This window comes from Mytilus californianus, unplaced genomic scaffold (genome assembly GCF_021869535.1).
Source record: "Mytilus californianus isolate M0D057914Y unplaced genomic scaffold, xbMytCali1.0.p SCAF_4, whole genome shotgun sequence".
Lineage (NCBI taxonomy): Eukaryota > Metazoa > Mollusca > Bivalvia > Mytilida > Mytilidae > Mytilus > Mytilus californianus.
The window spans coordinates 111,223,549-111,237,750 of NW_026262690.1; the positions used below are offsets into that span (position 1 = coordinate 111,223,549).

At 32.1% G+C, this 14,202-nt stretch overlaps 1 protein-coding gene across 1 annotated transcript in view; it reads right to left on the reverse strand.

Annotated features, from left to right (window-relative positions):
- Window positions 1-7,078: 7,078 nt before the first annotated feature.
- LOC127739139 (uncharacterized) overlaps window positions 7,079-14,202 on the reverse strand; it is a 61,842-nt gene continuing 54,718 nt past the window's right edge. Inside the window, exon 5 of the mRNA XM_052250731.1 lies at window positions 7,079-7,925. Within this exon, the coding sequence (XP_052106691.1) occupies window positions 7,612-7,925 (314 nt within the window). The 3' untranslated portion in view covers window positions 7,079-7,611. The remainder of the gene's footprint in view (window positions 7,926-14,202) is intronic.

Here is a 14,202-nt window from a genome sequence, read left to right on the forward strand (position 1 = left end):
TATCGTCTGTACTATCTTTTTTGCCCGGTCGTCAAATATTTGTACGGTGCAATTTCTGTCAAATCTTAGTAAAAATTATAAAAATGATTGAAAACTAAATCTTTGTCTGTGATTCAATTGTTAATCACCATAAAACCAAATGACATATTTCATTTAGTGCTAAGGTAGTTTTTGTTCTCATCAAATTACTGCAATAACGCTACTTGCTAATCACACAGCCAATCCATAACAACCCATACAGTTGCAAAAATAAAAAAAATGAAAAAATGTTTGAAGGAAATAGAACACGCGGAATGCATGCTTTTAAGGGGAATGTAGTTTAATTGCAAGCCTGTTAAAAACTCGTCTTTCTTTTCTTTTCTTGTTATTTTGTTTGTAATTTCATGATTTTCATTACAAGAAATAAAGGAATTTATATATAAATACTAAGCTAGCCCCCAAAAAACTAGATACATAAATAGAGAATACCATTCTTAGTGGAATTTCAAACTTTTTTCTTATACACATTTATACACATTAGAAAATTTTTTTTCTTGGTTGCTTCAACTGCATTGTGTCGATTGACGAAATAAGTAAATACTATGTTCTAGACACTTTAAATGTTCTTTGTGCTTGTCTGAAGTAGGAACGCTATCAATAAAGGCAACAGTAGTATACCGCTGTTCGAAATTCATAAATCGATTGAGGAAAAATCAAATCCGGGTTACAAACTAAAACTGAGGGAAACACATCAAATATAAGAGGAGAACAACGACACAACACTAAAATGCAATACACACAGAAACGAACTATAATATAACAATGGCCATTATCCTGACTTGGTACAGGACATTTTGAGAAACAATGGTGGGTTGAACCTGGTTTTGTGGCTAGCCATACCTCCCGCTTTTATGGCAATGTTAAATATAACATTAAAATGACAACATTACACGACAGGACTACTCAATTTTCTGGTAACAAATTGACATGTTGCAGTAACATGCAGTTGTATTTGACCAAACCTTTCGGAATTTTGGGTCATCCATGCTCATCAATTTTGTATTTTTTTGGGGCTTGTTTTTCAAAAACGTTTTTGTTCAAGCGTCACGGATGTGTCTTTTGTAGACAAAACTCGCGTCTGGCGTGCAATATTTAAGACTGGTATCTGTATATGATGACTTTATTTACAATCACTGGGTCGATGCCACTGCTGGAGGGAGTTTCCTCACCAATGGTGTCATCAGCCCAGTAATCAGCGCTTTTGTGTTAATATGAATCATCACTGATATGGTCATAATTATAAATTAACTCACTGTTTACGACAAATTTCATTTTTTGAAATACTATGGATTTTCTACCCCACGAATAAATAACCTTTCGGAATTTTGGGTCCTCAATGCTCTTCAATTTTGTGCTTTATTTGGTCTACGCGATAAAAGTAGGACAAACAAACAACAATCCTCAAAATATTACATCGAAATGTACGAACACTACCTTATATTGGTGGTGATTGAAATTGCTCAGGAAGGGTAATCAATCTTCCACGATATCAATTTGCATTCATATTTAATAAAACAACATATATTATGTAATAATGTGCTAACATAACAAAAGATAGGCAAATTTTCAATTGTTCAGCGCGTGGTGCAAACAGTAATCATTTGAATATTGAACAAGAACAAACTTCTTAACATGTCTTCCTCTTTCGACATAAAAAACCATATTTTTACTGTATATTCCTTAAGCACTTTTATAACCCCTTTTTCAAATGTGCTAAATTATTTTCTGCTGATATTGACAACTATCTAGGTTTTATCTAAACAATGAAAAGTAAGATGATCCCTATGTGCAAATGGTGGTCTTTAGGGAAACTGCAAATGCTTCATTGGAAGGCTGATTCATGACCATTATTTAATCAAATGCAGTTTAAAATGACGAAAAAAATCCATTCACCTATAAACGATAAATTGATTTTATTTTTGACATATACATATTGATACCTAAAGAAATATTTTAATTTTAGCGCAATTTTATCATTTTTGAATGATTGTTTAGAATTGCAATTTTCTGTAAATATTGTGCAACTAACATTTTAGTATGCATTTGATTTTGAATCATGGTATTCTGTTCTTTTATGTTCATATGATTTTTTGAAAAAAATTATCATACAAAAACCAGCATTTTGTTTAATTCTTACTTAATTTAGGAATGTTCGTTCTTGACCTTTGACCTTGGTTTAACAACAATTGCATCGTACGAATTATTGACGACCGGGCAAAACAGAAAGTACAGATAATAAGCTTTCGAATTATATATAATATAGACGTACGATAACTAAGCGTCATTTTGAAAAAAAATGTCACTCTCCTAGTAATAACTATTAAGAGAAATGAATTATCTTTATCGTGTTTGGAAAATGGTGTATAATGTCGAGTTCCCTGCAATGAAAATGACAATCAATCTAGTTATAAAAAAGAGAGGTCTAACGTCAACAGTTTAAATGTAGGTTTATTGATTTATTTAATTTAGATCTATCATATTTCTCTTAAAAGTGTAAATATAAAACAGATTGACCGCTTAGACAATATGCACCTGAATGTCTGGCTTGGCACCTACGGCCTTACAAACTACGACGGAAGATTCAGGTTTGTCGAAATAGTTAGTGGACTCTTTAGGAGCGGTAACCTTTAAATGACGATTGTTTTACCCTTTTTGTGTTTGGGGCAAAATTAGAGAGGACGTAGAGAAACTATTAACAGAAAACTGATCAGCAATACAAGATCAAGATGAAATAAAAAATTGTCATGAAGTCTATTCTAGTCTACAATGTTAGAGAGTGTCACTTGTTGAAGATGCACAGAGACCTAGGTGGGTGACAAATGCTAATTATAGAGTATGAATGAATTTATTAAAAAAGTGACTAGTTCGATAATTCTCTGATAAACGTCAGTAATTTGCTGAATAATATTTTCTCAGTAGAAAGTGATATGAATTTTCCGTCGTAGTTTGTAAGGCCGCAGGTGCTAATCCAGACATATTTTTTTTAAGTTTGCCCCCTTCCCATGCAACTTTTCAGTAAACTCCTATGTCACTGCCTATGTTCAAGTCAGCTTAATTCTAAAACTTTTGTAGTTATTTTCTGAAGTTAGAGAACGACTAATTTAGCACCAGGTCAGAAAGAACATGCAAGAAACAAAATAGATCCTACGAACAGCTGTTTGTCATGATTGTTAATAAGTTATATATTTGTTATTTTGGTATCAAATGAAAGCTGAAAGCCGTTGGATCAATGTATACCGTTGTTGCAAGTTTGTTTTTAAAAATAAAAAAATACGAAACTGAAACAGTAGGGAATATTTTGCCTGTTTCTAAGATCAGACTTACCTGTTTTTGCACTACCAATTTCTAAGTACCAGTCCACTATTATAGACAATCAAAGTATGATGATTTTTTCAGCAGAAGCCAGGATAAGGTATAGTTTTGACACGAAATGACAGTCACGTTATTTCAAGTTAAGCCAAAATAGCTATGAATGTTTGAAATTGCAAACTTTAACTTAGATATAAATAATCACAAATTAGTGATTTTATTTCTTGCTATACATGTGATAGAGGGAAAACATCCTACAAAAAAACTGTAAACTATCATAGTTGTTTATATTAGTTGAAGTTTGTCCTTGAAGGATGTAGTCATTTCAGTTTTAGATATTTTTGTCAGATGTTCGGACTCATTGGGTTTTTTCATACGATACCGGGTAAAATATTTTGCCCCATAACACCCAATTGTAAATATAAAGCTTTACTGCAAGTATCACATCATCTCAACATGATCCAAGAAAATGAGGTCAAGGTCACACTGGAAATATATGTACACCTTACAATCATTCCATACATCAAACATAATTGACCTATCGCTTATAGTTTCTTAGAAACAAACTTAACCAGGAAAATTAAACATTGACCAATGAACCATGAAAATGAGGTCAAGGTAAGATGAACCATGCTAGACAGAGTTGTACACTTTGAAATCAATCTATGCATTAAATATAGTTGACATATTGCTTATAGTATCTAAGAAACAAACTTAACTATGAAAACTTAACTTTGACCAATGAACCATGAAAATGAGGTCAAGGTCAGACGAACCATGCCAGACACACATGTACACCTTACAATCAATATGTGCATTAAATATAGTTGACATATTGCTTATAGTATCTAAGAAACAAACTTAACCATGAAAACTTAACATTGACCAATAAACCATGAAAATGTGGTCAATGTCAAATTATACCTGCCAGAAAGACATATACACCTTACAATCATTCCATACACCAAATATAGTTGACCTACTGTTTATAGTTTAATAAAAAACAGACCAAAACATAAAAACTTAACACTGAGCAATGAACCGTGAAAATGATGTCAAGTTCAAATGAAACCTGCCAGACTGACATGTACATCATAAAATATTTCCATACACCAAATATAGTTGACTTATTGTATATAGTATGTGAAAAAAAGACCAAAACACAAAAACTTATCTTTAACCACTGAACCATGAAAATGAGGTCAAGGTCAGATGACACCTGCCAGTTGGACATGTACACCTTACAATCATTCCATACACCAAATGTAGTTGACCTATTGCTTATAAAATTAGAGATATGGACTTGACCAGGAAAACTTAACCTTGTTCACTGATCCATGAAATGAGGTCAAGGTCATATGAAAACTGTCTGACAGGCATGAGGACCTTGCAAGGTACGCACATACTAAATATAGGTATCCTATTACTCATAATAAGAGAGAAATTAACATTACAAAAAAATCTGAATTTTTTTTTCAAGTAGCCACTGAACCATGGAAATGAGGTCAAGGACATTGGACATTTGACAGACGGAAACTTCATAACATAAGGCATCTATATACAAAGTATGAAGCGTCCATGTCATCCACCTTTTAAAATATATAGCTTTGAAGAAGTTAGTTAACGCCGCCGCCCCCGCCGGATCACTATCCCTATGTCGAGCTTTTACAGAAGTCGCAGGATCGGCAAAAATCAATTATCTTCAAAAGGTGTTCCATAACCTATCAATATTTTTAGCTTATTTTGTTTCTTAACTAATGCTTTTTTCTGATTTATATTAATAAGAAGATGTGGTATGAGTGCCAATGAGAAAACTCTCCATCCAAGTCACAATGTATAAAAAGTTAACAATTATAGGTCAAAGTACGGCCTTCAACACGGAGCACTGGCTCACACCGAACAGCAAGCTATAAAGGGCCTCAAAATGACTAGTGTAATACAATTCAAACAGGATTACCAACTGACTAATCTATATAAAAAACGAGAAACGAGAAACACCTATGAACCACACCAACAAACGACAACCACTGAACAACACGCTCCTGACTTAGGACAGGTGCAAAAAAATGCAGCGGGTTTAAACGTTTTAACAGGCGCCAACATTCACCTTCACATGAGACAGTGGTGTAACATTACAGCATAAAAAGACACACTATAAAATATCATTTGAATGGATTAACTCGATTTTAACTTCACTTTCCAATATAGATGACGTCCTCTCACTAAATACTTCAAATGTTAGTGACTATGTTGAACGCATCTATCCCATTGAACTTGAAATAAAGAACACAACGTCTACCTCATATCTTGACTTACATCTAGAAATTGACAATGAGGGTGGGTTGAGAACAAAACTTTGTGACAAAAAAGATGACTATAGCTTCTTAATTGTGAACTTTCCATTAGCAACATTCAAGCAGTGCCTGCATACGGAGTATACGTTGAAATCCTCCTTTCGAATATTTTACGGACACCTTCACGAGCTGGTTGACCGTTATAGAATATTTGTTTCACAAATGACGACATATATGCTCCAATTGTCATAACCACAATCTGTTCCTATATCCTCCAATGTGCCCAACCGACTTAGACTAATCACCGGTTTTGTACTTACATGAGCAACACAACGGGTGCCACATGTGGTGCAGGATCTGCTTACCATTCCAGAGCGCCTGAGATTACCCCTGGTTTTCGATGGGTTCGTTTTGCTCAGTCTTTAGTTTTCTATGTTGTGTATTGTGTACTTTTGTTTGCCCTTTTGTCTTTGTTGTATTTTGCCATGGCATTGTCGTTTGTTTTTTAACTTTGAGTTTGAATATGCTTTTGGCATCTTTCCCCTCTCCTTTTGGAAACTATCTAAGGACTGTCATGATTAAAATTAATAAAATCCAAATATATTAATATATGCATGTAAGTTAAAATATATAGACATTCACAATAGATAATTTTTCAAATTTTAATAAAACAAATTCTTTGTCAAAGTTACACAAAAAATCATCTTAGCTGTAGATGGAAACTTAATACTTAAAGGAAGCAATAGTAAGTGAAAGCTAATAATTTTTATACAAAATGTATTTTGTAATTCAAAAATCACTACATAAGCAGTAATAACTGTGAAATATGTTATATGAGTATTATTTTCGGAATGAAATTTGAAAATTATTTATTCAAATGCATATGACAAATACCATATGACATTCTGATGACATACAATTCAAATGTTTTCTCAACCTCAAGATAATATATAGTCCCATTGCATTCGACTTTAAGAGAACATTTCAAATGTTTTCTTTAGAGCATTAGGTATGTACAGCATGAGCATAGGAATAGCTAATGCAAATTGATTGTGGTAATTTGAAGAGTTAAATTATTTTAAAAATTAAAAAAAAATACTGAACTCCAAATCAAATTCAAGAAGGGTAAGTTCATAAAATCTGAAAAAAATCAAACGCTATCAATCAACAGAACAAGTGGAAAACAACTGCCATATTCCTGACTTGGTACAGGCATTTTCCAAAGAAAATCTTGGCTTAATCCTGGTTTTATAGCTTGCTAAACCTCCCGCTTGTCAGGCAGTTGTTTATAGCTCCGTTATATTGACAAAATCAGGTAAGCAACCCGAACAGACATAATAGGTTAATGCTGGGACATAATGTATTGTATAATAGTCCCAGGTAAATGTGACAATAATTGGGATCCAGCAGTCAAAATTGTGTAAACAAACATACAATTGACTAAGAAATTTAAACAAACATACAAATTAATCTAACAAAAATGACAACTAAAAAGATGTAGTAAATAGTAATAACTCATCATAGATGCCAAGAACAATATTTAGAACGCCAGACGCAGGTTTCATCTATAAAAGACACTCCTGATGTTGATTAGACAATGACGTCATGAACAAAATAAAAAGGTTTTTGTCGTTGATAGTACATTATGTATATAATATTACACTTTCTCGATAAAGTAAAAATTTAGTAAATAGAACTACCGTAGTTATTCCATACATGTTGTTATTCTACTGATGAATCACATGCTCACTATGTTCCTAGAACTAACAGTTCGTTGCATGACCTGCCGTTATTTATGTCAATTAATTTGCAAATATTCAACATAGTCACCTTTGAAATGATATTAAGTTGCATTTATAAGTGATATCATGTGATACTTCAGCAGACCAAAGGAATTTGTATAATTATACTAAAACTGTGTCTAATAAATAAATAACTTTCAAGTTTGCATATATTAGCTTTACTGTTCTCACTCATTCAATATTATTTTTTTTGTTTCCGGATCTGTACCATCTTCTGTCTCACAATACTTCTGAACTATCTCTGCCACCCTCTGTAGTTCACAATCATGTAAAGCTTTTATCAGAACCTCCTTAGTGGCGTCATGACCTTTACATTCTTGCCATGTTAATAACATTGAATAAGCCTTTTCTTGCACATCATGGTGGTTTTCATCAATAATGTTGATATTGTTTTCCCCAATTTCTAAATAACGGCCAACATTTTTCCAATGAGGGATTACTTCCTTTGACACTCTAAGGAACAACTTGTTCCAAGGATTTTCTGAAAAACATTTTTAAAATTTAGTTAGTTTGCATTCAACTTAAAATAAATATTTTGTTGATGTATGTTCATTTTTCAGTATATATGTTTTCACTCAATAAAAGATTTACCTTTTTGTACAAGAGAGGCGAAAGATTCCACCTGGGACATTCAAACGCATAAGTCGAAAATAAACTGATAATGCCATGGCTAAAAAGAAAAAGACCAACCGAAAAACAATAGTACAGAAAACACAATGTAGAAAACTAAAGACTGAGCAACACGAACCCCAACAAGAACTGGGGATGATCTCAGGTGCTCCGGAAGTTTCAAATAAGAGTATTTGTTCTTATCATGCAATATTTTCTAGGGTATATGAATATGAATACATCCGGTTCTAGATGCTGTCTTGAAGTTACAATGAAGAGTGATTTCCCTCATGTTAAATGGGACTTTGCGATGTATGAAAATTATAATTGAAGAACATTTAGTGAGCAAGCTCTCAGATATCACAACCACTCCACATCTGAAGGGGAAAAGCTCATATAATTTATCAGTTTTCGTAAAGGTATGATTCTGTCCTGTGATATTTTAATACAATTATATTGTCTTACACAAATCTAGATTAAACAAGGAATTATGTGAATCTGGAATTGTCATGAATTCTGGAATATTGATAAGAAATGTATGATGAAAACTAACACAACTTTAGTCAAATTAATTTCACTGGTATTTCAGTATGAACCAACTTGTAATCTTGTATACATGATTGTATAGTTTCTGTATATAACAATGATCATTGGCAGATGAAGGTTAAGGCAAGGGGACATGGTCCCCTTTAAAGCTCAATATAAGCGTTTAAGTACAATTTCCTGGATTTTAATTTATTTTTCAGTGGGCCCTCTGGATCTCCCTTGCAGTTTGTGGACCAGTTTTCTTTGTTTTTTTGTTTTTTAACGATAACAAATATTTTTATTCAAGCATTTCCTGATATATAAATACCTAAGTAGCCCAGGTTGCATACTTAGGGGCCACTGTATTTTTAACAGCCTCACTTGACCCGGGAAAAATCAAATAAGTTTAACTCCCACAGTTTTACATACATTCAAGATTCAAGATTCAAGATTCAATAGTTTATTTAAGTCTCAACACATACAACATAGTTAAAACAAGATACAATTATTTAATTAAATATACAGTAAGCATATTTAAAACAATTAAATATATGTATGTGCCATTCTTAAAAGAATTATGAGAGACTATTAAAATACATATCTATACTAATTCATTTTATAAAATACTACAAATAGTTAATGATATAAAATACTGTTTCTCCTTGTTAAAATGTTATTGCAGGTTTTGACAACAATATTACACGTATTGCTATTTTTAAACATATATATAAATTTTTCTTCATCAGACAAGTTTAAAAACATATCATTATGACACAATATATCAATAAACAGAGCATGTCTTAGATCTTCACACAATGGACAATTCAAAACTACATGTTTTTCATCCTCTAAAATATTGCAGTTCAAACAGACTCTTTCGTCTAGATTTTTCTTTTCATATCGACCAGTTTCAATTTTTAATGGTGCTACACCACATCTAAATTTTGAAAAAGCACTACGATGACGCAGTGGCATTTTCTGTAGCAAATATTGTTCAGTGTTATAAGTATGTTTAAAGAGTTTATATGTTCTCAATTAACAACCAGTACTATATGAAAAAATTCTTGTACACCAGTCTTTTTTTATATTTATCAAACATTTTCTCTTCTAAATGAGATATACTATAACTATCAAGAAAATTTTCATTTATTTTACAATATCTTTCAAAATCAAAAGATTTTGATATCTACATAACTTTGTAACACCAATTTTTCAATTTACAACTGCCTTTCATCACTGACCATTTAAAAACTTTATAATTAATTCTATTATTGTCCATTTTTGTACATCTGGACCAGTGTCTAAAAATATTTGTCCACTGTTTAACACATGGTGGCTTCCAGCCCATATCGCCTGACACAGCATCGTTCGGGGTATATTTACCCACACCCATGTAGAAACGCATGGCGCGATTCTGTACTACCGTGATGCACGAGTAATCTCTCGTGCCCCAGATAGATGAGCCATAATTTATGACTGACCAAACCATCGTATCAAATAGCTTTGTGTAGATATTGTGCTGAAAACCACCATGTGCTTTACATTTAACAATAAGTAAACCTAATGCCCTACTTGCTGACCTGGCTACAGCTTTTGCCATTAATTGGTAGTCTAAAAATTCTGTTAACAATAAACCTAAGTATTGGTAACTTGAAACATACTCAATATTTTCATCATTTAAACTGAACTGAAAATCTGATCTGGCTACAGAGGGATTTCTAAAATGTATAACATTTGATTTTCTTAAATTTACTTTTAAACTATTATGATTACACCATACATTTAAAACATCTAATAATTTTTGTAAATCCTCAGCATTTTCTGCTAATAAAACTATGTCATCGGCATACAGCAAGATAGATAATTTTTCGCCATCAATATTAATACCAATGTCTAGCAACTTAATATCATCAATTAAATCATTGATAAATATATTAAACATTAGTGTTGACAATACACAACCTTGTTTCAAACCAGTATTAACACTGAACCATTCAGTCATGTTACCATTTAATCTGACACTACATTCTACATTCGAATAAATAGCCTTTAAAGCATACATAAATTTTGTACTAACACCAAGTTTTTCTAATTTATTAAATAACAGAACTCTATCAATAGAATCATACGCTTTCTTAAAGTCAATGAAAGATACAAAAGTTGACAGCTTACATTTTTTCTTAGTTTCAATAACAGATGTTAATGTACTGATATGTTCTATTGTACTTCTACCTTTAATAAACCCATTTTGTTCATCATTTATTATCTCCCTTTCGTCTAACCACTCAGTTAACTTTTTATTTAAAACTCCACAATAAAGTTTATATGCACAAGGTGCTAAGGTAATACCTCTGTATGATAAAGGATCTCTAGGATCTGTAGTTGAACATTTAGGTATAGGAGTAATAATACCTTTATTCCACATATTTGGAACTTTGCCAAATTTAAAACAAATATTAAACAATTTAGTTAAAGTCAAAATAACTGTATAATTTTTGCATAAATCTGCCTGAATACAATCTACACCTGGGCTTTTCCCATTCTTGGCTGCCATAGCTACCTTAGAAACTTCATCAAAAGATATAAAAGCATCTAAATCATTACAAACAATATCATTCTTTACAATTAATTTTTCAACACCATAATTCTTATTGTTATCTAGATTGGAATTCAACAAACCATGAAAACTGTCTTTCCATTTTTGTAAAACATCGTCCATACTATTTGTAACAGATCCATCACTTCGCAACACCTCATTTGGAATTTTCAATTGTCTTTCATTACCAATACCAATATTGCCTATTTTACGCCAAAATTGTCTTGGATCATTTTTGTTTAAATTTACAAGTTCCTCTTGACAATTATGCTAATACTGTCGTTTACTGTGTTGGACTAGTTTATCAAATTCTTTTCGCTTACTGACATAAATTTGTCTTAAATATGTGTTATTGTTTATTTTGGTACAATGTAAATACTGTCTTTCTGCCAAGCATACCCGATTCCATTTTACAGTTAGTTCATCGGTCCACCATCGTTTTTTAAAACGGCACTTTTTGTTATTTACACTGTTCATAATTTTTATCTTTTTGTCCAATTTAACATTCATTTCATTATGCATAATATTAACAAAATTATTATATATATTATCTAATTCAACTTGAATTCCATTACAGCTTTCTATATTAGCAATGCATGAATTAATAAGATTAATACTATTTTCATCATTCATCCATGTATCAGGAATATTTTTCACATTATAAACAACATGATTATTTTTATTATCACAACTATTTAAACTTTGCTTATTGATATTTTCACATACTGCATTTTCCAATTCCCAGCATAAAACTGAATGATCCGGGATGTATTTTGGCTCAATTGATCCTGTTGTTAAACTTTTATTTGCTAACTCACTTGCACGAATGACTTCAAATTTTTTAAAACTATTTATATTTTCAAATGGGGCGATACAATAATCAACTACTGATGATTCTCTTGTTGATACATATGTGTAGTCGTTACTTATATGATTATGACCATTCAATACACAACAATTAACATTGGATAAAAATTCACAAAACATTTCTCCATAGCTATTTGCCTTAAAATCAATAACCTCACGCTCTGGCAAATTATCTACCCCTGGAATATAATCCTCTATACCTCCAATCCTGCTGTTAAAATCACCACAAATATAAAAAGGACATCCATTCGGAATACAGTATATTTGAGACATAAGTGTATCAAAGAATTCAATAGCATTTGTTGAACGTGCAGAAAATTCAGGTGGTAAATACCCAACACTAACATAAAATTTATTGCTATCGTTGTTTTTTGCTACAAATTTTATCCAGATTATCCCGTCTGTTGAATCGTCTTCAACATCAATGTTGAAAGTAGATAGTAATTCCTCTTTCACTAATAGGCCAACCCCTTCTGAGCCTGTCTTTGCACGGGTGTGGATTAGCTTGCGGTTATTGCCATACCATTTATAATTATCAATACAAATACCATGATTCACTAAGTGTGTTTCTACTATCCCTATCATATGAAGATCTAAGTTTTTCAAACATGCATCAATTAAAAAGTTTTTGTCACTATTTACATTCTTTGGCCATCCATTTATGTTCCATAACCCACATCGGTATTACCATGTCCTACAACGAATGGGGGCACACCATTGTTCTCTTTGATTATTATTATAACTTTGTGTTTTTCTCTTATTAAAGTTGCTTGTAGCTATGGAACCATTTTGTCTATACCCCGACCCACGAGAGTAGTTTTGATTGTAGCTTTCATTATAATTGTCTTTCCTGTAGCTGTCATTTGAATCATTTTTATTTACATTTACAGTTCCCCGTTTCTTAATATGCCCTGAAACTGATACAAACTCCTCTTCCTTCCCTACTGCTTTCAAAAGATTATAGTTGTTCCGATCTATCAACCTTTTTTCGTAGGGTATGTGGTTTTCAATGTATACAGATCTGTATTTTACTGTTTCTCTTAGCACCTTTTTTACCTTCATTACAGATCGTTTACTGTTCAAGTCTCCGAATTCAATTACCACAATGCCTGGCCTTGCTTCCTTGTAACTGGACTTACGTTCAACTGATTTAATGTTTATGTTTTGAAGTTTCAATCCGTCCTTGACCATCGTTTCAATGCGAGACCTTAAGGCGGTGTCATGTGAATTTTCTTTCTTGTCACACGGAAGATTTTTCACTACTGCAATAAATACTTTACTAGTGTCTGTTTCTTCTTTTTTACTCAAGCCATTTTTGACAATTTCACTATATGATTTATCTAATTGCTCATATTTTTCTTTCATAGTGTCTAATTCTATCTTTAGTTCAGAGCGTACCTGTTCTACCTCCCCTTTTATCCGGTCTGTTATTACGGTGTTAAATTTTACAGTTAGTTTGCGTTCAACATTACTTTCAATATCACATATTCTCTTTTCAAGTCTTTCTGCCACATTATCAAGGTTGTTTGATAATTTACTGATCATTGTTATCAATATATTGTCTTCGGAAAAAGGGGGTGTTCGATGTCATTTTTACTTTTTTTGCTTTGACAGGTTCTTTCCTCCTCGTTTTCTGATTCTGAAAGTGGACGTTTTCTTGGGGTTTGTAAAATTGTTCGTTGTTGTTCAATAATTGCTGTTGTACTCACCAGGTTTAACTTTTCTTCAACTGGGAAAAGGGGATTTACCGCCATTACGTTTTGAACAAAGTCTACAGCACAACTCTGACTGAGTGGATCGTCCTCGGTATCAGTAATATCAACTAATTCTTGATGATTCTGTGCTAACTTGCTCCAAATCATACTTTTAATATCTTTTCAAACTCGTTTTTTGACTCTATCATACATATATATTTAAATAACCAGTACAATTGTTTTTACCTGATAAGCATCATTGTAATACATAATCATTATCTATATCCGGGTCACTGACTATCATGTGTTGATTTAACATTGAAAACTATATATTTAACTGATAAAAATGAGAATAATAATTTGAACTGGAAATTATTGATGTGATTGACAAAAATTAGAAATTATACTGTAATATACATATGGATTATAAAATGATAAAGCTCATGTGGTAAGTACTAAATTAGTAT